This window comes from Branchiostoma lanceolatum, chromosome 4 (genome assembly GCF_035083965.1).
Source record: "Branchiostoma lanceolatum isolate klBraLanc5 chromosome 4, klBraLanc5.hap2, whole genome shotgun sequence".
NCBI classification, from domain to species: domain Eukaryota; kingdom Metazoa; phylum Chordata; class Leptocardii; order Amphioxiformes; family Branchiostomatidae; genus Branchiostoma; species Branchiostoma lanceolatum.
In genome coordinates, this window is record NC_089725.1 from 4,258,327 (window position 1) to 4,282,959 (window position 24,633).

Consider the following 24,633-nt stretch of genomic DNA (forward strand, 5'->3'; position numbering starts at 1 on the left):
ATCATAATACATAGATAAATAGATACTTCAAAAATAAGGTACCCTGATGCAAAATACTTTCTATTGTCTTGTTTAAGAGCTATCCTGGCAAATGTTGTCATTACATTTGTTATGTGATAAAAAAAGGAATAACTGATCATAACTACAACTCGTCTTTGTAGGTATTGTGATTGGTTCGCGAGTTATATTCATCTATTCTTGTTTCAATTGTTTTCAATATATGATTTATAATAATATAGAAATTTGAAACTCAAAGAATAACAAGTTAGACCACGTTATATTATAACCTTAGCGTATCATCCTATAGTTATATGTTACATAATCTAGCTTTTGCAATAGCTGTCCTTACATGTCTTTCATGTGCTCCTTTCCTTTCTTTAGACGTTTACTCACCGCAAACTGATATATCTATGACTGAAAAGAGCGTTTCTATAATTCGCTTGATACATTTTCCACGCGATTGCATCCGAACAAACAAACGCTTGCACTCCGCAACAAAGCCAAGCGCGACAGTTCTCGGGAAGTGTTGGGCGCGCAGGTGTGCTACAACGTAGTCATTATTCCACCACAACTCGTGCTCGTGGCTCCTCGTGTATGTCACATCTCGTCGGGTTACGTCGTAAATCTTCGGGTCCCGAGTCTCTCAGCCGTCGGTGCAGTCGCGCGCCCGGCTGGATTCCTTATCTCAATCGTCCTTGGTGTGCAACTGGGTAATTTGGCTTTGCTAATCGCCTTTTAAATGCCACTGTTTGCCACCTAAAACTACTTACCGACATATATCACTTTCCTTGACGCTAAACGTTAGTTGTAAAGATACCAATACTGTTATCATAGTATTTTGCAGCGTTGTCAAATCAGTGTTTACGACTTTTAAAACTTTGTTATGTACAAGCTGAAATGTAGAGAACATACGATGTAATGCATGCTATTTGTTGTTTTATGCTCACCTATCGTATCAATATGTCAACTCATCAATCAAACCTCTGAAAGGAACACAACAAAGAAAATGTCACACAAAATGAGGCCGTTGTCGTTGTCTTGTACCTGCAATTTAAGAAAAAATGTCGTTGAGTTGCATATAGCACCGTGCATATAGGGGTAACTTTCTCCCGAACCCTAGACAGTTTCCATTGCTACAACATCTATGGATATAAAGACTATGGGAAATGTCAACGAGTGAACCTAGAACACAAAAGAGAGTGGGTTGGACATAGCCGCCAGCGAAAAAAAACTCTCCGGTTTTCAGTTGCAGGGCAGGATATTCTCCATTTATTTATAGCCGCCGTTTGGAGGGTCGCGCATTGTTTGGATCTAGAGCGTAACCCAGGTGTTCATATTCTGTATTCTACATATTCCCGACAGGGTCTGTATCATTCCGCCACTTTGAACTGATCTCCAAGCAGATGTACAAATGTAAGGATCCTGCTCACTCTCAGTGTTTTACGCGTATTTCTGCAATATTTGCATGATTCTAAAACGTGCACTACTAGAAATACGTACTAAATGTTTCAAAAACACATTGAGATTGAGCCGGATGCTTAAATCTGCTTGGAGATTAGCTCAGAGCAACGTACATGGACGTCCCGACCAAAAAGATGTTTCGTAGATTTTCTAGATTCGTAGATCGGCAAAACTGGGTGAACTATTGAGGAGATTCAGTCTGCGGACATTTTTTCCGCCTGCAAATAAAAACCTATATGGTGGCCAAACTCCCCAGGAAAAGTATTCTCTCTTTAGCCGGCGTAGTTAGTCTGGTAGAGACTAGAAAGCAACGGAGAGAGCGAAGTAAAGCTAAAAAGGCGGAACCCAGGCTATGAGAGGATGCGAGGAGTCGACTCTGGAGGTCTGGTGGCACGCCGCTCGCTTCCCTTTACGTGTCACACTTGATGATTCGGACAAACGACAAACGTTTTCCATCAGGAACACGCTACACACACATATATACACACCCTCCGGCAAGGAAACAAAATACATCACAAACAAAGCCTTATCTAGGAAACCGTAGATAGAGGGACGAATATCATTTCTCATATTGTTAATCCTGCCTTTGTATTGGATATGTCAAATCAAGTCATGTCATCGCTACTTTGCTGCGATGCCAGGGGGTGTTTCTTGGAGGCTGGGGGCTCCATCCAGCTGTCAAAGTTAAAACCAGGTCGGAAATCATCCGCCCAAACCTACTGTTGTCCTTTCCGTTCACGTGGGAACTGATAAGAGGTGCGGGTGACTGCAGAGTGAGGATGCCCAGGAATGGCCAGATGGAACCCGTCCGGCCAAGGGGTCATTCGATACAAGCGGACGTTACTGCTTGAATCTTTTGAATATAATTCTATACCTCGAAGTTCAAGCTGGAGAGGGAGAAAATTGGCGGAAGATCGAGGGGAAGAGAGTAGGGGGGAGAAGAAGGATAGGGAGAGAGAGGGGAGAACAGGTAGAGAGAGGGGAGGAGAAGAGGGTAGAAGAGGGAAAGAGAGGAGAGGAGAAGAGGGAAAGAGGGGGAGGAGAGGAGAGGAGGGAGAGGGGAGGAGAAGAGGGAGAGAGGGGAGGAGAAGAGGGGGAGGAGAAGAGGGAGAGATGGGAAGGAGAAGAGGGAGAGAGGGGAGGAGAAGAGGGAGAGAGGGGAGGAGAAGAGGGAGAGAGGGTGAGGAGAAGAGGGAAAGAGGGTGAGGAGAAGAGGGAAAGAGGGTGAGGAGAAGAGGTATAGAGGGGAGGAGATGAGGGGGAGAGGGGAGGGGAGGGAAAGAGAGGAGAAGAGGGAAAGAGGGGGAGGTGAAGACGGAGAGAGGGGGAGGAGAGGAGGGAGAGAGGGGAGGAGAAGAGGAAGAGAGGAGGAGGAGAAGAGGCAGATAGCAGGAGGAGAAGAGGCAGATAGAAGGAGGAGAAGTGAGAGGGGGAGGAGAAGAGGCAGATAGCGGGAGGAGAAGAGGCAGAGAGGGGAGGAGAAGAGGCAGAGAGGGGGAGGAGAAGAGGCAGAGAGGGGAGGAGAAGAGGCAGAGAGGAGGAGGAGAAGAGGCAGATAGAAGGAGGAGAAGTGAGAGGGGGAGGAGAAGAGGCAGAGAGCGGGAGGAGAAGAGGCAGAGAGGGGAGGAGAAGAGGCAGAGAGGGGGAGGAGAAGAGGCAGAGAGGGGAGGAGAAGAGGCAGAGAGGGGAGGAGAAGAGGCAGAGAGGGGGAGGAGAAGAGGCAGAGAGGGGAGGAGAAGAGGCAGAGAGGGGAGGAGAAGAGGCAGAGAGGGGTGGAGAAGAGGCAGAGAGGGGAGGAGAAGAGGCAGAGAGGGGGAGGAGAAGAGGCAGAGAGGGGGAGGAGAAGAGGCAGAGAGGGGAGGAGAAGAGGCAGAGAGGGGAGGAGAAGAGGCAGAGAGGGGAGGAGAAGAGGCAGAGAGGGGAGGAGAAGAGGCAGAGAGGGGAGGAGAAGAGGCAGAGAGGGGAGGAGAAGAGGCAGAGAGGGGAGGAGAAGAGACAGAGAGGGGGAGGAGAAGAGGCAGAGAGGGGAGGAGAAGAGGCAGAGAGGGAAGGAGAAGAGGCAGAGAGGGGGAGGAGAAGAGGCAGAGAGGGGAGGAGAAGAGGCAGAGAGGGGAGGAGAAGAGGCAGAGAGGGGAGGAGAAGAGGCAGAGAGGGGAGGAGAAGAGGCAGAGAGGGGAGGAGAAGAGGCAGAGAGGGGAAGGAGAAGTGAGAGGGGGAGGAGAAGAGGGAGAGAGAGGCGAGACGGAGGGGCGTGGAGAGAGGAGAGAATGAAACTGACCGAAAGCTAAAGCCAGTACTAGTCCCTCTCTCTACCTCTGGGTCAACAGAAGAAGTGTGCCAGTCTGTCCGTCAGACAGGGACGACAGCCACGGAGATACAGCTCGTTTGTTTTGTCTGTAGTTCGTGATGTGACTACCAGAGAGGGCCCGCTGACGGCGCGTGTCAAAACTCACGATTTTATCATCAATTCAAAAGACGACTGCGAAAAAAATACAACCATACGAATTATACAAAACATTCGGGATCCTATTTTGTTTATTGTTCTCGATCATCTTGCAAAAGCAGATGCACAAGAAATACACTATTAAAGCCTTTTTTTCATACCTACAGCCAATATCAAAATGACGAACTACCGGTAATTGAAATGTTAAGCGGCTTATACGTACTGTTTGGAATTTATCCACGAAGAAACCCCCGAAGACCATCGGCGTCTAGATCTTTTTTCAAGCACGTACTCCTTTCCCGTCTCAAATATCCAACGACTTAGTAGTACTTATCAGACTCCACCATCTACTTCCTGAATTTCCCCTCCTGTCCCAATCTGGCTTCCTCTTCTGAAGGACTCCGGCCCGTGCACTTGATTGTTTTGTGTCAAACCAGCCAGCCGCAAGTGGGAAGATTTTGAGATTTCAAAAAAGTTGTTTTATTTAGGTAGACATTCCTTGTTCCCTGTTCACAGCCATTGGTTGTTTGATTTTAAACGCGTCATTAAAAAATGGATAACGTTGAATTATGTAACATTCTGACGACAAAATTCGAAATATTAATGATAGCAAAACTTAAAGTAATGCAATGCTATAGGGTTTATATACATAACTTAGGCCCCCATTCCACTGGACGGCGCTCTCGCCGCGCTCTCGTCGCGAAATTGGCCAGCTAGAGCGCAGTGTCAGAGTGCCGAACCCCCCCGAAAAACGTGCTCAAGTCGAATCTCTTCTGCGACCCTTGCGCCCTGCCCTCTCCGCGGCCAAAATTCCAAATGTGAGCAACATTTTTTAGCGACCAAAGATTTGATAGATTACTCAACGAATTCCAGAGAAAAAAACGAACGTTTTTAACGTGTTGTACGTCTTTTTCTAAGTCATACTTTTACCTCTTGTAAAATTATGAAATCAACGGGAAAAACGCTGTACGGTCGTTATGTGTTGTCTGTCATGTAACTTGTTTACAATAAATATCTTTTATCATGCCACGTTATCATAGAAACGTAAATCATATAATTTTGAAACACTTTGAATTGACATGAAAGCTAAAACTTCAAAAATCTTAATGCACGTGAAACTTTGCTTGCTTATCTATATCTTAGTTTGTTTCACTGTAAACATAATTACATTTTGAACATTTCTCCATGTTATGTCTCGTCAATTTGTGTTATAACTTATTCTAAGAAGTGTTATAACTTATTCTAAGAAAACGCCTGATTCACACTAGCCGTTTGAGGGAATTAAATATGAACGAAAGGATGTACATGCAGTTGTAGTTATTCATCAATTGGCGTTACCCATGATCTTAATAAGAAAATTACTAGTATTCATTACGCACACCACTTCAAGAATGAAATTTGTGTGAATTACAGTTGAGACAATTGAACCCTTGTAGAGAGTTCGCTACAACCCTTGTGCGCTCCTTGGGTGCTGGCTGCGGCCCTTTGAGCCCTCCTTGGGCGCTTTTACGGCACTCCGGCTACGCTCTCTCTCATGTCTCTGCGCTTATTGTTGGATAGACATCCTCGACGCTTTCACGGCGACTGATTTGAACATGTGTTGACAGCTGACGACGACCTTGGCGCTCTGGACAATTTTAGGTCGCAGGGAACGGAGCACGGCAGTGTCGTCCTGGTGGAATGGAGGTGTTACTGTGCAAAGGAATGACAAGAAAATAGTCCTGCATTGTCCTTATGTCACTTGATACCACTTTAATGGAGGCATGATTACATTGATATAGTTGTCAACATCATTATCATTATCACCTTCCTCCTCCTTGTTATCATCTGTAGTATAATCACCATCGATTATCATCATTCTTATCTTCAACATTATCAGATCATTAAATCCCCTGATATCCAAGGTTAATATCAAGGCCATGTTATGAAATTGTCATGTTTATGATCATTTTCGCAGACAGTCAATATGAACATCATCTCATAAATCAATGATAATCCCGAAATTCATGGTCATATCATCATCAACCATCGTTATAGTCATCGTCATCAATGTAGCATCATAGTCATCGGCGTATCGGTATTGGTTACTGCATCATGTTGCAGAATCAACATATTTTTAGTTTAGTTTTATCAAATCGCTTAACCCTCATCCGACCGACACATTTTTGCGACGAATCTGGCCGTATGGGGTCCAAACGGACCCCATTTTGCTTTGCCCCCTAAATATATTTCTGGTGGATCCTATTGTAGTTATTGTGCATATCCTGTTACAATAATCTATGGAGAATATTTTGACAAGTTTTGGTGTTGATGATTAATGTCATTATCATAATTTATGCAAAATTGAGGAGAACCCGCATTTTCCTATAACCCTATCTAGATTGGGGGGGCAAAAAAAGGGCCCGCGCCAACTTTGACATCGTATAACTGCCGAATGACGTATGCTAAGCCTACCATACTTGGTGACTTTTCCTAAAATGTAGTTAGCAACAATTCCATGATAATAGTTTGAGTTTATCATTTTTCCTGTTGCCATGGCAACGGGTTTCTGACAGGCATTTTATACAAAAAGTCACTAATTTTTAAAAAACAATGATATTTCTCAGGTTTTCTTGCTCAACCACACTAGTTTTCCAACATGTATAACATCATATGTATTTAGATGTAACTTTCATGATTTATTATTCATAATTTATGCTAATTTGATTACGTAATCGCTAAAAATCCAAGATGGCGGACAAGATGTTTATTTTAGGTATAAACAGGCTTTTTGCCTTCAAATCCGTCACTACCTGGTATTTTCTTAATCAGAAACATTCAGATTAACGTTTCCGATCTCTCTCTTTTGTGATTTTGAGTCATAAATGGAAAAAATGTAATTCAAAAATTTCAAAATGGCCGATCCAAGATGGCGGATCCCAGGGATCGCTAACGACACATGACGTCATTCTATGACGTCATTTCTACGTCAACGTAGTCGCCATTGACGTTGTATGCCTTGGCATACCTTAAAATCAATAATACACTCAATTTTGTTTAATACCTTTCAATATTATGGGACTTCCCTATTTAGCCTATAAAATCACATCGATGACGTCATAATTACGTAATATTACGTCATAACGTCACAAAATTTACAGAAATTATAAAACTTTACGTGAATATCACTCCCCCCAAATTTGGTGAGAATACATTATACCGTTTGGAAGTTATGAGAAATTTCTTTCTAATTACGTAATAAACAATGCGAAATCATCTGGGATCCGTTTGGACCCCAGCCGACAACACGCACACTTTAGAGTATAACTTCCGCAAAAATCGGCCAAACCCGGTAAAAATTTCTCAGGAGTTGTAAGACATGTACATGAACAAACTCATGGAAGGAGTTTTTTCTCCAACGAAAAATGTTGATATGGCACACATTAAAACATGCCTGGGGTCCAAACGGACCCCATACGGTCGGATGAGTTAATTGGCAGTTGTATTTTGTTAATGGTTCAAGTAAACTTCACTTCAGGGCGAAGGCGGCGGTGTTAGGTCATGTTCAAAAGTTCTTCAAAACGATAAAAAAATAACAAGAGAAGCTGACTCCCCATGTCTCTGACAGGTCTTCTTCTGCCACCTTGAGATTGTCCAGACGTCTCGCCTCGGCACTTGCCTCTTGGCCTTTACGATCTTTTAATTGTGGAGAGTCACATGAGACATCCAGTAAATACGCAGCTGTACAAATAAGTCTAGGACGGTCGAACGGTAGCTTTGCGGTTAGCGGTGTGTGGTTGGTTATCTACTGTCAATGCAGTGAGCGCGGCTGGGTGCGCCCTTCACGTACCTTCACCAAGAAGGTTATGTTTTTCTTTGCCGTTTGTGTGTTTGACAGCAAAACTCGAGGAGTTGTGGATGAATCTTTATGATGTTTGGTGTGCGGGTTGCAAAATAAAGCACTAGTATGGTTATTGGCCCACTTGCGACCTTCTATGGCACTGCAACAGAGCTTCTGGTTCTCGTATCTCGTTGAGCACACTATAGTACTAAAATTGCTTGAAAACGTTGTATGTTCGAAAACCAGTGTATAATTTTCATGTCGGTATTGAAACTCACTACCACCAGTACCAACTACGAGCTTTTTTTTTGTTCCGTCTCGTAAAATCATCTTCGGTTGTCTAAGATCCAAAACGGCTTTTCTTACTCACGGTGGATTTTCTAGAGTCAGTATCGATAGCCTAGCGTCAACACGGGACCAGTTTACACTGTCTCGACTCCGCAGGGATGACAAAACACGCTCTGTTTTCATTGTGATATTCGCTACACTAGCATTTACTTCTGATATTGAAGTTTGAGGCTGCATGAATAGTTTATAGGCTAGTCTAAATACAGGGCGCATTCCTGGAGGTTTTGTCAGTATTATTTCAATGGCTGACCACAGCCCCACCCATGTTGAACTGACAGGACTGGCATGACTGGTACAGAAGCGGGTTTGTACAGGAATTCCTCCAGGCGTGCTATCTGTCACCGCTACAAAAAGAAGAAGAAAAGTATTTTCACACTTCTCTAGCATCGTTTCACTCAGTCATTCCGGCAAGCTCGATCATTCCAAGGCCAAATTTAAAAGAAAATGTTATTACGAACTTACAAGGATTTGCAGAAAGGTCTTATCAAATATCAAAAAGTGTTATAATTTCATGGGCGTATAGTTGGCTGTGTTTGTTTGTTTGTCTGTTTGTTTGTCTGTTTGTTTGTTTGTTTGTTTGTTGCTTTTTATCGGTCGGTGGATGATAGATCAGCTTTTTGTTTGGGTTTGTTTTTTGATCGGGATAAATCCTATCATTTGCCTTTCTAGCCACTTAAAAAGTATAGTAACAAACCGTGTTTTGTTGACATTAGCGGAAACGGCAAGCCACCACGACAAACCGGGGTACAAACGAGGGATATAGGCTTACATTACTAGTATCTGCAGAGAGAGAGAGAGAGCTAGAGAGAAAGAGAGAAAGACACAGATTTACTGATTTCTATTCATGTATCATCATATCATGTGACCTTCATCAAGCAGTATATTAGTTTTGTGTTCTTATTACCTTTGTGGAAAGATTTGGCACTAGAGGGTCATTCGTGGAATACGGTCTTGCATGTATGGCGGTTTACTTTTGCAGTGGTTTATAAACTCAGGCGGATCTTCTGCCCGCCTGTTGTCATAACGTGCTTCTATGTGGGCTCCTGACTTTATCCCTGCCCAGAGATCCCGTTTCAGGCAGGTAAGTGCCCCGTGTTTGCTCACAAGTATTCGGTAACATGTTTACAGGACTCCGGGCCCAAAGGTGGCGGTCTTGTCACCCGACATAGCTCCACCTGCAAGTTGAGCCGCATTGTTCTTCCGCCGGGCGACTTCAATACCTGTTTTGGCCGCTCGGAACCATCAATGCCCGGTGGTCCCTAGTCTGGAAAGAGTGCCTGGTGTCAGTAAATTGTGTTTGTAACGCTTTGTACACCACAGGCGGCGTAATGAAAATCCGGGTCCCTACACAGCTCTTTTGCTCTCGTCTATTGTCTCGTCATTCCCCGCGACATTTGTCATTCACACAAAGGTGGTACAAACCAACGGACACCTGAGTCTCCCCATACACACAGCACGGCCGGTGTTCCAGCTACCATCCCCTAGTAGTGTTAGGGTCCCTTCTAGAAGGTGTGTTACGGGCGACTGACAGTAAAAAGAGTTCAATGTATACAATGGCTCATTGAAATCCAAGAAAGGAATAGGCGCAGAAGTCAGTTTTAGTCACCGTACAGTAAAACATGTAGCGTGGAAAAGAAGAACTAAAACTAAAACGCCCATATGTTCCACTTGTAACGTGAGCGTTCTGGGGTATGAAAGACCTGTAAAAAGTCACCTCATAGTCAAACACACTGCCGGAAGCTTTTTGTTCACCTTCTCGACGAAGTTTACTGTACAAGCAAATGATTGGATGGGAATCGGTTTACTCGCCAAACTTTACACCTCATTTCTTATTTTTCTTCTGTCTGTCAGAGGGCTATTGTGTGGTGTGTGAATGTCTGCTGACTTGTAAAGCCCGGAAACTTTCTGCGGTACAGTGCAACGTCGGTGAGAGAGGCGAAGTGATCGATCATAATACGTCTGTGGTGGTAGTGACAGGTTTCAGCGTCGCATACTACTGCGAAATTAGCTTATATTCAAAGAGATGCTCATTTCATGGACCCAAAAACTAAAGGACTGAGATACTCTGTACGACAGTGACCAAAATCTTAAACTTGAATACTGTCAGCAGCCCTAGTAAAAAATATAACGTTAAGGTGGGCGAATTAGTGGGAGGGGGGTGGTACGCACAAAGGTACTAAGCAGAGGAACACTGATCATTTCTGTTGTTCTTGTTTTGCCGTTGTTAGATTTACTTCTGTCAGTTGTGATTTGAAAAGAAGAAGTTGGGGGGGGGGGGGGGGGTAGGGGAATGTGTGCACACAAAGGAAAGAGCTTGTACATATAAGGCGGGGTATAGGGTTGCATTTGATTTACCCGAACGCACGCCTGGTAAACCTAACACTAAGAAATCGTCAGGCATGACTTCACTCCAGATATTTTCCCTCCACCCCTCTGTCTCTGCCATTTACATGTCTCCAAGTCGTCTACTCATTCCGGACTGCCCAAAAGTTGGCCCGGATCCCTCGTTAAACCCCCGGCTTGATCCGAGTAAAGCAGGAAGTTTGGTCCGACTGCGACTCCCGGTCAAACCTGACAAAACCCAACTTTTGAGAAGCGTCAACATGCCCGCGGTTCCACACTGCTTCTGTGGTCGTGTTTTCTGTCAAAATAACTCCAACCCCCATTGATGTAACGCTAACAAGATTAAATAAAACTCTCTTTCAGTATCCTTTTCTAGGAACATATCTAAAACTGAAAATACTGTTTCAGTTAATTTCGCGAGTAGAAAAGTATGTGGAGAAAGTTAGGCCGGCTTGGCGGTTTCCAATGGAGCTCAGGAACAAGAATTGTTTGCAGACGATAAGTTTAGTTCCCGCGCGAAAAAAAAACCGTTCCCACACCGGCGCCCGTCCTGGCCTATTTGTCAACTGGATGATTCATGGGATATCGAATGGCTCCGTATATACAAGCCGTTAGCCTCAATTAATGTATACACTATCGGCCATCAGTGGTAGTAATGTCCCGACACAAAGGTGATCACTGTGTACACACGCAAGCGGACAGACCGCCCTTCAGTAAAGGGTCGGCCCTCTCCCGTCTCGGGTTGTAGGGGGAGGTTTAGAAAATATGGTAGAGTCATTAAGCGAAATTCGATACCCATTCATCATGCGGTTGTCACTTCATCTGAAACGGATTAAGGCCTTGAAGAAATCAACACAAGGTCTTAATGGCGAAGTCCCTGCAAAACCGGCTAGTGTCGTAACGTATCATATTTTTCCGTCTGCAGAAACCGTACAGGGGAGTAGGTCGTGTGTTAGACCGGGGAGGGAGGTGAGGGAAAATGCGAGTTTGTTCCCGCGCTCCAGGGGGCTTGCCCTCACACATGTCCCGGGCATATGTTCCGTGGCATTACGCCTAACCACGCGTATATTAGGCGTTCCCTCCCTCTGGCCCCGACATTCGGGGTCACAGTACCTAAAGAGGGAGCTAAACAAACCAGACGGTGCCCGTTCTGTGTCTTTTAACATAACAAAAAAACGCTCTCCTCCTAGCTCATTTAGAAAGGCCCGTGGTGGGATGGTTGGCTTTGTACTCTGACCCCGAAGCAATCCATCCCTGCCCGACTCTTTCCTGTACTGCTCACCCAAGCACGCCCCACGTCTTGGCCTGTACGGCTCCTTATACTCCCAGAACAAGAAACCAGACTTGTAAAAATCATCAGAAAAATCGTGACCAAAAGAAAACACATCTCTCAGGCCAACAATACATGTTTGATTAGTGGTGACCCACGGGGAGTTAATTATTTTGCAATCAACTACTAAATATTGTAAATCAAACGCTAATGGCTTCCTTTTGATGAGATTAACACTCTTGAGCCGCTTCACACGTAGACGATAATATACTCGACATGGAGTTTATGGAGCTGTGTGTGAGGGGTGTTTGTAAAACAAGGACAGCGTGAAACGCCTCGGATTGGCCGGTGGGATTCGAGACCGGGTAACTTGGGACAGGCTGGCGTCAGACAGGGATTTTGATATATATTCCCTCTGATCCCAAGTTTATTTTCACGGCTACAGAAAACGCTTGAAAACTCCACTTGGCTGGTTGGTTTAAACGGCGCGGCCGGGCACATTTCAGCACTTGCCCGCCCGCCATAGCCATCAGAGGGCTAGTTATTTTTTTCTCCACGGTTGTTAATGAAGACCAGACCGGGAGATTTTCCGCACAGATCTCTCCCACCGAGAGAGCGACATTCTTGGGCAGGAAGCAACTGTTTCTTTCCTCGTGTGAAATTCCGAAAATCGGCAAAGTAAAAGTCGGGTACTCCTCCTCAAAAGTGTCGAAACCTAACTATCTAGAAAGATGTGTCAACACGTAGGTGCGAAGTGTGGGGACAACCAATTAGATAAGAAACGCTAAACTCCATCGGAGTTAGTTCATGGCAAATAAGAAAACTTCTCTGGTCGCGAAACGTGCTTGTGAGACAAATGGATAATGTAAACAGCGACTTCCCATGTCGGACAGGGGGGTCACATGGCGGGACCCTCTACATGAATCACTGTACTGGATACCCTATACCACAGACTGTATGACAAAATAAACCCAGAAAGAGTGCTGGAAGAAATGTAATATCCGTCCCAAACCGGGCGTGAGGCGTGCCACTTTTGGCGGGCGGTGTCAGAGGCGTAAATTTCCCCCCAACCCTTCTGTCCCTGTCGTCTGACTCTCGCTATTTTAGGTAAAAAGATGGCGGACGTATATTTAGCTTTGTTTTTACAGGTGCAGATTCATGTATTGCCTTCTATATAGCTTTCATGGCGCTGTCTGGAGGTCTTTTGGGTGCACTTCTGACTGACCAAGTGGGCCTGTCATTTATCGTTCCCTCAAGTGGAGTGCCAGCGTCTTGGATGGGAGACGTTGAAACGGATACTCCTTAGAGTAGGAAGTCTTGAAAGCCCATGCCAATATTCTTCGCAACTGCGTTTGTTATTCCAGAGGATGCGAGTAAGAGGGAGACAATGAAAAGAAAAACAATCAACAGATCGGGCTTCAAGATAAGAAACCCGACACTTTATTTGTGAGGCGAGTTTTGCAGACGTGACGTGAGTGGGAGGAGCTAGGGGCCCGACTGTACATTTGAGAAGCGGCCAGATCATATTGATTTCTGACCCGGGGCCGTGGCTGATACCTTATACTTACTAATACTGAGTCCGATCTACGTATTGGTTCCGGTATCGAAACAGCTGTTTTGTCAATAAGAACTGTCAAACGAAAAAGCATTCCAACCATGCCGGTGATGTACTCTACCTGTCAAACATTATCTCTAATAACATGTCCGTCCATTTGTGTCTAGCCCATGGCGATGTTTATCTCGTGCTTGAATCGTGGGAGGGGCGAAAGGTTCTCGGATTTCCAGGCCGTCCCAAATGTTCGACTCCTCGGGGTCCCCGTCTGTCTATCAAAATCACAGTTGTGTTCCCGCCGCCTGGCACAAACAAGCCTGGTCCCGCCAGAATCCCGCCCGGAGCCACCAGCCACCACCCGGGCTATTCAATCCCTCATTATCTCGAGAGCAAACAGCCCATTGGGCCATTGTCGCGAAAATAATTAGATAGGGTGTGAAGTTTTCGCCATGTATTCGCCATGTTATTCTATCTATTTTCCCGTCAATTAGCTGACTGTTGTGACCATCGGTCAGGTGTAAGAGGAGATGGGGGACAGAGTGGTGTGGAAATAAACTCAGAACTCTGCGCGCTCTATCGTTCCAGCTACGGCTGAGATACTCTTTTGACACCTAAGTGCATCTCAGGTTACATTGATTGACATTGTCGCCATAGTGAATAATTTAGTAAACCATTGGAATAATATCGATATATCCGGCGCGCACACTCCTGACCAATCACGGCAAAGCAGCTGGCTATTAATGTCGCCCTAAAATAATAATGTCAAAAAGTAGCAACCCCACACGTTGGCCTGTTTGTAGTGGCGTTTTTTCCCGGCTACACACACACACACACGCACGCACGCCGGAGTTGTGTGTGTAGCGTTAGCACAGTAGCAGGTAGCAAGCGGGCGGACAAGCCGGTCGGATCGCTTCGGGCTCAACCGTGGGGACGCCATGCTACCTTCGTTCGGGTTCACCCAGGAGCAGGTCGCCTGCGTGTGCGAGGTCCTGCAGCAGAGCGGGCAAATCGAGCGCCTCGGCCGCTTCCTCTGGTCGCTGCCCGCCTGCGAACACTTACATAAAAACGAGAGCGTGCTCAAGGCAAAGGCAGTGGTGGCCTTCCACCGAGGAAACTTCCGGGAGTTGTACAAGATCTTGGAGAGTAACCAGTTCGGGCCCGAGAATCACCCCAAGTTACAGCAGCTATGGTTGAAGGCACATTATATGGAGGCCGAGAAGTTACGAGGCCGGCCGCTCGGCGCCGTGGGGAAGTACCGGGTCCGCCGAAAGTTTCCGCTGCCCCGTACCATCTGGGACGGCGAGGAGACCAGCTACTGCTTCAAGGAGAAGTCCCGGGGCGTCCTACGGGAGTGGTACGCGCACAACCCGTACCCTTCCCCCAGAGAAAAGAGAGAGCTAGCCGAGGCCACGGGCCTGACGACGACCCAAGTCAGTAACTGGTTCAAAAACAGGCGGCAGCGGGACAGGGCAGCTGAGGCAAAAGAGAGGTAAGCCTACCGCCACTACCATTCATTCGCTACATGCTACACAGTGCATGGAACTAGTGTCACTATATAACGTACACAATGCCATGGAAATATATCCTTTAGTGTCAGTGCAAATACTGTACGTTTCTTGAATTGAGTTACAGGTTAAGGTTGCCTGTAAACTTAAAACACGTGAACGCAAGGCAATGTCTCGTTGAATAAAATGTAGTACAAGAGCATCTCTTGAGTCTTTGTAAGTTCTCTATGTTCGCGAAACAGTAAGGGTAAACATGACCGAGTTTCGGTTGGCTTTGTGTGCATGTGGGCACATTTGTGTGTCCAGAAGCCTTCATAAAACAACATGTTGGGTTACCTTGTATGTACCTGTCACCATTACCACAACAACAGCAAGGAAAACGTATTTGTGAACCAACAAGTTGACCGATGTTGCATGTTGCAATCCACGAAGTGCGCTAGCCGCCATTTTTGTTCTAACACACGAGGCAGTTAGATATACGCATGCATGAATTTTCCCTACAGTTATAACTGAACTGTATAAACTGAATGTTAAAGATTATTGTTTAAAACCGAGTAGACGTGGAGGTACAAGAAAACGCTTGGATTGTAGTCAAAATAGTGAATTTACCGAGGTCGTGTATACCCATAGCAGATACACTGTACACCTGTAATATTCACAATTTCATATCATAAAATCCCCCACTTTCATGAACATCTTCAAATACTTGGGGAAAATATTTGAATAATGTTTCCAGTCTTCAGAAAAAGAAGAACAAATGCCAACAGGGTTTGTTATCAGAATATTCATGTGTATTGGCTATGTTCAGATGTATATGCAAGCGGTATGGTTGGGACTGTTGTATTTGGTTAACTAGCAGAGTAGAGTTGTATTTGCAAGTGTATTGATACATATTTGTGTTATAGATATTCTTGACGATTTCTCACTGTTGTTTCTGGTTTTCTTCTCTTCCCAAATGTGTAGGGAACAACAAGAACAGACCAAACTGGGGCCGGACCAAGTCGGCCAGCCTGGAGAGGACCAAGTGGACAGAAACCCTGGGACGGAGCTACAACACGAGGACAGTAAACAGAACATATTCACGTCCATGCAGAACCCAGGACAAAATTCCGTAACACCCACCGACATGAACACTCCTATGGGCCCACTAGCGCCGTCCGGGCCGGGGCCGGCGGGGCCCAGCGCCGTGGCCGTAAGTAACTCGGACGTTCAAAACCCCCAGTCTATGCAGGGTGCCATGATGGCAACTATGGCCTCAGACCTGGTCAGCTTAGGGCCCTAACCCTTACCTCAGCCACAGGACCACCGTGGCACGAGCCCAAAGACACACTTCTCATATAGCCGTGAGAAAGAATACTTACATATCCGCGCTTGACAATCAAATACAAGAAAGTTATACAACGGCACACGAGTTGCCAGGTCTAGAAAATACAACCCACCCAAAACAGCAGACGGTTTGAAAACTCCAAGAAGATGCAGTAAGAATATCGTGGATGTACAAATAACGTTTTTAGTTTTGTACGAGTGCCATCTTGTGCTGTGTTTTTATTTTTTGGTTGTTGTTGTTGTTGTTATCTTTACCGTCTGTATGTGCGCACTTGCCAAAAGTATTGTTGTAAATAATCCTAGGGTATAGGAAATAGGTTGTTGTACTGTTGTTGCGACCAAGATAGGTAAAGCCGTAGGGCTTCGCTGCCGTGATGTTTTAGTGCTGACTAGACCCAAGTCGTCTACAGAGTTCGTTATCCCCCTCAGAGCTTAGCTTATACCTCAGTTACCAGGAGTTACGCAGGGTTGAGAAAGCGTGGCACAAGTCCCTTATCCTACCTGTGTTATCCACAGACTCCTAGAAATGTTATCATGTAATATACTTCTTACCGCCAAATCTTTCTGGACTGTTACAGCTTACGCCCTAGCCTCAGATATATAGTTAGCTACAAGCTATAACTGGTCGATGAATTTGTGCGCATCATATGTTTTTTAAGAGTTCATATCTCATGAATAATGTTCAAAATTTGCTTGCTTCGACTGAAACTTCTCCCCCATTAGTATGAATAAAATTCATACGACGATGTATATCTATTTTTCTTTTTGTGAGAGGACTATTTATTCAATCAGTGAGTCATGAATAGATATGTTGTGAGTACTAGTACAGCAAAAACAAACTGCGCCCTGTGTGCCGTTAAAAATGTATTTTTATTCACCAAGTTTCATTGTAGTATTTTTTGTGACAGAGACAAGTAACTTTGAATTCAAAATAGGGCGGAGTTCCATTTTGGAGAAATATCTGAAGAACTACAAATCTAATGACATCAAAATAAACGTGTGGTGTTTTTCTGTGCGACCAAAGATGCTAGGACCGCGGAAAGAAATATACAGGTTACAAAGGGCCGCTTACAAAATGTCACGCATGTCACAGTGCTGTAAGTGACTGGTCTGCTTGGACGCAATATACTACTGCTGTTGGTAGAGGTTTTGAGAATGTTGGATCAAAATGTGTGGATAAGTCTTGTATTACAGGTAATGAGCGGGCGAGGGGGGTGGTTTTAATGAGATTTGGTTGCCATTTTAACGCCGCATGTACGAGGGAAGCTTAGGGTGTCCTCTGCGGGTTGTAGCCGCGCCGAAGCCCTAACCCTACCGCCCGGCCAGGGTGGCCCTACAGTTGGTTTTAGAGGACAATTTCACGCCAACAGACATAACAGTCGGTGTCAATGACGATTTGTTCAAAAATTACACCGTCTTTGTCCTCTACAATGGCCAAAAATTGCTATAATTACACGGTGTAACGATCCTCGGCCTTCAATTCACTGCTGAGTCGAGGCAGCTTCTGGAAAAACGCAGAATTGTCCGACAATTTTTTATTTTTCATATCATTCTTGTAGTCAAACGCTTGCTGGCATCAAAATCTGGTGTGGCTTTTGTAGCTCTAAGAAAATCTAAGTGATGGTTTTGTCCAATTTCCAAACAAAATAAGCTGAAAACGTCTACATCGTGAAGCTTGCAGGTAGGGTTATAAGATGCATGTCCTTTGAACGCATGCACACAGCTAAAACGCAGTGACTTAAGCAAATCTCGTTTTCAGATCGCTTGTTTTTGTTTGCAAGAGAGGAGAGGGGAAAATACGTGGTTTGAAGAACTCTCGTGTGCCCATGTGTGTGTTTGTTATTGGGTGGAGTGAAGAGTGTTGAATCATACATAAAGGATATCTGGTGAAGCATTGGGCGGGACAGCCGACACTTATAAAGTACAACAGAGATACTTGTAGACTGGGGATTGCTTTCTCCATTGGCGGTAATAAAGGCCTGATATTGGTGGTCCAGGTGCCAATAACTCCTCGAGTGTACGCAGAGTGCGAACGGCGCAAGGGCCTGTGTCCAGTACAAGTGCCCCCGCCGACGGTGTAGGTTTTCTCGCCGACAATGGCGCAGCCACTGGACGCCTCAACAGTGGATGGCCACTTGTGTCTGAAATGGATCATAACGGAAAATTGTGCACCAATCCGACAACGATATGTGTAAAAGTCATATTAGCGGTATGAAATGGAGCTGAAACGTTCAAATTATTATCCTAAGTTGAGCGGTTGGCCAAAAACAACAATCTATGTAAGTCACGTTCCATGTTATGTTGTGGTCTTCGACGCTTGGTCTAAGTCTTTGACACGCACACAGGAAGAAAAAAGCAGCTAAATTGAAGTTTAGTAATCTCTAAATAGTGTGGGAAAATGTAGCGTATTGTCAGACGTCCATCCTTGTGTATGATTTACAATGGGAATATGTCCAAAACGTCTTTTGTGTGACGGGTTGTGTCGCGTGTAGCGCCACAGGGCGCATCAGCTACCGTCGCTCGAGGGTTTGTGGATACAGCTGGCATGCTCCGAAAAAAAGAGAAATTATGATATATCTTCATCATGGCATTTTTTTAAAGTTCACAACTGATCCAAAATTCCGTCTAAGGCGTCGAATCGGCCATACGCCAAGCAAATGCGACACTAACTTCCACATAAGAAAGCCACTTGTTAGTTATGATACGTCACTTCTTTTACATGTCATTGTCATCTCTCAAAGTGACAGGAATTATCGTACCTTTTGTGGGATGCCCATGTTTGCCTTCAAAACAAAGAGTCAGTCATTAAGTGGTGGTTTTATGTTCTAGTGTAAAAGGATAGTCATCAATGCCATCCCTCTTTTTGTAATCGAGACATGGCATATCCCTTCTTTTGCATAACCCATAAGGACGAAAAATGTTGTAAAAAAAACGACAACAGCTCGCATAGTCACAACAAAATGTCACATATGTCGAGCATTAGAAAGGTGTTTGTTAACAACATTTTTCTTCAGAAGCCCGGCGAAGTGCTGGTGTATGAAAGGAACATATTGCTTCACATGAAAGAAATACCTGTCAGATTTTGTAGAGACGTTGTTGCTGTGTGAACTACATATTCATGTAGCTTATATACACCTTGAGCTCTGAATTTATCCCTATCAACAAATAATATCTAAGGCCATAACAAACAACATTGAAGACCATACTTAGCGTTGGTCACATTGGTTATGTAATGTAGACGGTTTCAAATTTTTGACGGATATATGTGAGTTTGACGCTGAGTACGAGCGTGCGTGGATGGGGCTTGGGGTAAAACACTCGCCCAGCCCGTGCACGCTTCCCTGGCGTTGTAAGAACACCCTACACTGATCCCACCTCAACTATACGGACGTATACAGTTTCTCACAGAAGTGTCCAAGTGGCTTTATTGAACCCTTGTTGGGTTCATTGAAACCGTACACTGACACTGTTGTAGTCGCCAGGAATCCACTATACCACCAAACCGGCCACGGTTTGTTGCAATCATTTGACGTGGGCAAACCTGCAACAGAAAAGGGACTGAGCCGCTTTGTTTTTTTAGCAGCGCGGCTTATATCCGCTGTGAGTCAAAGAAGATACACAAGAGAGGCAAAAGAGTAGGGCACACCGTGCATGTAACTATTTGTATCACGGTGGGTAGGCGGCATTTGGCTTCTAGAATTACCGGCGTCCCGGCGTAATCTGCTTTAAAATCCTTATCTAAATCGTGCTTGGAAAAGGTAACAGAAAGTTGAGGCGGTTGACAGAGAAATATGGCGGCCTGACATTCGATCTGAAACCGAAGCTCCCATTTGTACTAGGAGTCGTCTGTCGGTCTGCGCGGAGAGTCATCCTTCATTTTTGCACCCAAATCTACCTTAAGACATCCTACAAACTTGAAAGACGTCATCGGCACCTTTTTACCGTTACGTCCCCACCTGTGTTCAAACAAAAGGTGGGGGTACCGCATGACTTTTAAATTTGAGAGATAATCTGCAGGGCTTTTCGTTCACGGGGTCTCTCTTTGACGGATAGGGCCAACTGCGAACGCAGGAGGAGCAGAGACCTCTGCTATTTATAGACAAAGAGAAATATCAGAAATTGTATCTGTGCTGCTGACATATTCTGCAACTGTATCCGTGATACATTAAACACGCCCTTTTAATGCCAGCATTGAATGAATGTTGAAAATGGCCAGTAGAAAGGTTAGCAGAATGGCAATGACATATAATAAAAGATACAAAATCTGCCTGGCTAAGCCGTTCTCTAATATTTTTCTCATGGAATTTGCTGTTATCTGTTTCATTATTAACTCAATCATTGAAGTAGCATGAAAAAAAATGATAACTTAAAACAAACACCTTGATTTATTGTCTAACGTATCATAAGCGCTCGCTCAAATATCCTGTGTCTAGCCCAAGCGTGCCGAAAGTAGGTCTAACAAAGCTTGTCCTTTAGAGTCTGAATCGTTTTGGGGGATGGGAGAGACAAAGATCAATCCGACGGTTTAATACTGTCGATAAACTATTGTTTCACACATGATAAATGTCCTTTCTGGGTCCTTCCCCTCCCCAAATCCCTCACTTCATTTAATCGTCATTAGCGCACCAGTGGGCTCTTGTATGATCGGAGTCTGATGACTTGTCATGGACTTAAGCCATGAGTTATCACTCCCAAACCACTACAATTTGACTATTATCCGTTAAAAAAGTACGGGAATACTTGGATAAGTATTATCGCAGGCCCGGACTAGACGCTGAACAAACAAATTATATTCCCAACGCGCCCGACACAGAAGCCATACAAATGTGTTTTCCACATTCCCCCCACTTAACACAACCCCGCCTCTGCAATCCTAGCAATGGGCTGATATTGGCTGTGATGAATATGCATTTTGTTAGAGGGAGGTTGAAGAGATGAGACACGGTACTTCGGGCTCGTTGTAGCTGTTAATTCAACTCAAAGCCCTCCAGCATACTCCTAGTTGAGGAGTCTCTCCTTTTTCGCACTGAGCCTCTCTTTTATGCATGAGCTCAGAAAAACAGTGGGCCCGGTAGCATCACACTCGGAAATCTTCGCGCACGGTTCTTACCAGTATTAGGTCATGAAACACTAAACCCCGGGCCTGCCGTTGTGGTATTGTGTTTGCGAATGAATTATTTAGGAGCATTTCCTCACTTGCTTCGAGGTAAACCACACATGGCGGTACTGCAAGGGAGAAACTATCTTTGCAAAAAAAAGAACTACCCAATTCGGGAGCTAGCTTCCGGATAAGGTTGCTGAAGTCAAGGGCAAACGGTCGCTTCCACAAGGCCATTCATGTAGGAGCTCAGCGCCGTTGTATACATGTGCCCGTGATCTCCGTTTATTTTCCGTTGTTAACTCTTAGCACTGCCAACCAAAGTAAACAAATCAACATTAGTTAGCGTGGGGATCTACTTGAGGGGGATCTGTTTTCATATGGAAAGGACTAGGCGTGGTTAAAAGAGTAGTAATCAGCACCGGACATTGTCTGGTCCGCGCCCCCCCGGGCGCATCGATGGCAGGTATGATAGCAGAGATAAGTACAAATGAGGTGGAAGGGACGAAGACACCTGAACGGCAATAGAACAAAAGACAGGAGACGATTCACCTTGTCAGCGCACCGGGCAAGACAATGATGTCTATTTGTTTAAGTCGCCAGGTGATACTTGTTGTCAGGTCGGCACCGGTGACATTGGGTTCATAGCAAGGTTACCTGACAGACATACAACACACCATATAGTAGTTGTACAAGTCGGAAGTACGCTTCGGGGTAGATACAGCAAATTACGTTGGATGCAGACGGTGGGACCCAGAACGACGACAGCAGGCCAGCGGTGGGCTCGATGAGTGGAATCCGGTGCACGTGCAACGGCCATGAGCGCACGGCTGAAAATGTGTTTCTCTCACAATCACACAGAGTCTGGGCTGAATTAACTCGGTAAAGAAACCCTCCATTGTGTGTGAGTAGTGACACGGGACCTGTGACTTCCTAACGCTGCAGGCCAAAAGTCGTGAGCTGAGTAAGATCTGGTATATTATATCCCACCTACACATTCGAGCCGGCACCTGCCGGGAATCTCACGTCATCCCGGTACATCCGGTGAGCACCCCTAAAAAGCACCTCACTCCCGGAGAGGAAACTCTTCATTTGGCCAATTTGGTGCCGGTAGGGTTCCATCCTATGTAAGTCCCACAAATGGAACCCAGGCCACCAGGCTCTATCTGCGGTCCAAACACATGCCCAAACCCCGTGACCGCTTCTTTTGTAGTTACAACAAGTTGTTGCTAGGCATTTACAATTTATATCCTTGAGCAAATGGTGCCAGTTTTTCAACACACCTTCCTTTTGTGTTTAGCAACATAAACGATTCTGACATTCGGACCATTCTTGTATGAACTTAGTTTAACTTCTAGTTTTACCCCATTAGAATTCTTTCTCCTTTTGATTTATCTGTGCGGAAATCTGTTGGATAATGAAGGCACTTAGAACCAACCTCTTAATTAGACTTTTAATAATAGTGGAAGGACATTAGGTCATCGCTTACGTTGAACACACCGTGTGCCTTGCATAGGCATCATTTCAGATTACATTTGACGTTTATTACATTTGTCGTAGATTGCGTACTCCGCATTTCATTCATTAAATCGTGTTGATTAATGCGACTGTTCTGCTACCACAACTTTTATGATATCAATATATAAACAGAATTACGACTTAATAACTTTTAAACGGATGTTACTCAACACGGAAAACAACAGACTATGGTTGATCTGCGGTCAGAAGCGGACGCCACCGCCACCATTGAGGAAAACAAGAGGTTGTCGAACAATTTCCGAGCAGATCCAAAAGGCGTTTTTAATTTTTATAACGCAATCTTTAAAAGTCATCACCTTTAAGGATGCCATGGTAAGATACTGTGCACAGTGAAGTTGTCTGTGACATCAAACAAAATACAAACAAAATCAATTACTATAAAAAGTCTTTGGGTGTGACGACACTGTTTTGTTTGTTTGTTTGTTAGTTTGTTTGTTTAAATTGCGAGTAGACATGAACTGGAGAAAGTTTGCATCTTTTTTTTGTTTTGTACATGTACACAGTATGTAATAACTACTGCCTTCCAGAGTACATTATTTTGTCGACATTTCCTTGTCATACGTCTTGTTGATAGTAAGTAATCTTTATTTGCTTCGTGCCACCAATGGGGCATGGCAAATACTATTCTATAAATACCATACTACGGTACATGTTGAAAACAATCAAATCAATTCTCTTCCGATCCTTCCTCCGGCAGACCGATCAACTGAAGGACAAATGATTTATTTCTCCATATAATACAATCTAAAAGATAACGGACAGTTCCGATCATAGCACCATTTCAATAGCATTGATAATTAGTGGGAAATGACAGTGATAATCATGCAACAACTTTTGTTACAACTGGCCATTATGGTATCAAGAGGCGATTCGTTAGTAACCTTTACCAAAGATGATTGCTGTCAAAGACGCAAGGAAAAAGTATGTATGCAAAGAGACTGGTTGCAAAAAGTCACGTGAGAATTACTTAACAACAACTTCTCAATTTAGACTGTTTCCTTTGTGGTATTCTAACATCTAAATCCAAGTATCCTTCTTTTTTTAAATCACGGTGATGCCATATTCTTTTGCCTAATATTTTCCAAACCGGCGTACTCATGATAATGATTGTGATTTTGTTATATTTTTTTAGTTGGTTTTTAGTTGGTCATTTTCATTCTATGAATACATATGCGAAACATATGGCTGAAGAATATCTTCTCATGTCATTTTGTAAAGAACGGAAGACACTAGCCAAAGTCTTTGTTCAAAGACTATCACATAGCTAAGCACCACATCGACACGTAACTTGAATCAAATAAACAAAGACGAAACGGTAAACAAGGAGTATATTCCACGTCAGGAATCAGCGAAAACAACAAGACTTCGTGCCAAATAGTGAATCATAATCTCCAAGCAGATGTAGAAAGGCAGAATCGTAACATTTCTCAAGCTCCCGGTTCCTCGAAGAAAATTGCTGCTTCGTGGAACCTGGAGCTTCAGAAACGTTACTACATTTGCTTGGACAGTTGGAGAATAAAGAAATAGAACAACGGAAACATGCCTTGTCCACGGTAACTACATCATAGTTGGTCACTGCAGGTTGGCGCCCCCCTCCCCACCACGACAGCAATGGTTTCACGGTCAGTGAGTAATACGTGCTGAGGTCAACGTAACAGACAAGCACGTCTGCAATGTAATGGTGTAATGGTTAAGAAAATAATCGTCACACATACTTAGTGATAGATATACCATGGTACCCACATGAGATGTGTGAAACCATATCGTGATGTATGGCGACGTAGTAGTGTGCTAGACAGTAGACACCGTAACTGGAGGGGGGAGGGGGGGGGGGGGGCATTGCCATAACCAGGCTATTGACCTGAACCCCTGAATCAGCAGATGACAGAAATTCCTCTCCCCCTCATGCTTAGAGGTCAAGATCAGCG

General features: G+C 44.6%; 2 protein-coding genes across 2 annotated transcripts; both read left to right on the plus strand.

Annotated features, from left to right (window-relative positions):
- The first annotated feature begins 1,821 nt into the window (after positions 1-1,821).
- On the plus strand, positions 1,822-2,689 carry LOC136434119 (octapeptide-repeat protein T2-like). The gene is made up of 2 exons (XM_066426885.1): positions 1,822-1,843; positions 2,343-2,689. Exons 1-2 carry the CDS (start codon positions 1,822-1,824, stop codon positions 2,687-2,689), a joined length of 369 nt encoding a protein of 122 aa, XP_066282982.1.
- An 11,351-nt stretch (positions 2,690-14,040) lies between these two features.
- On the plus strand, positions 14,041-16,818 carry LOC136432280 (homeobox protein SIX1-like). The gene is made up of 2 exons (XM_066423440.1): positions 14,041-14,726; positions 15,706-16,818. Exons 1-2 carry the CDS (start codon positions 14,173-14,175, stop codon positions 16,022-16,024), a joined length of 873 nt encoding a protein of 290 aa, XP_066279537.1. The 5' UTR covers positions 14,041-14,172; the 3' UTR covers positions 16,025-16,818.
- The last annotated feature ends 7,815 nt before the right edge of the window (positions 16,819-24,633 follow it).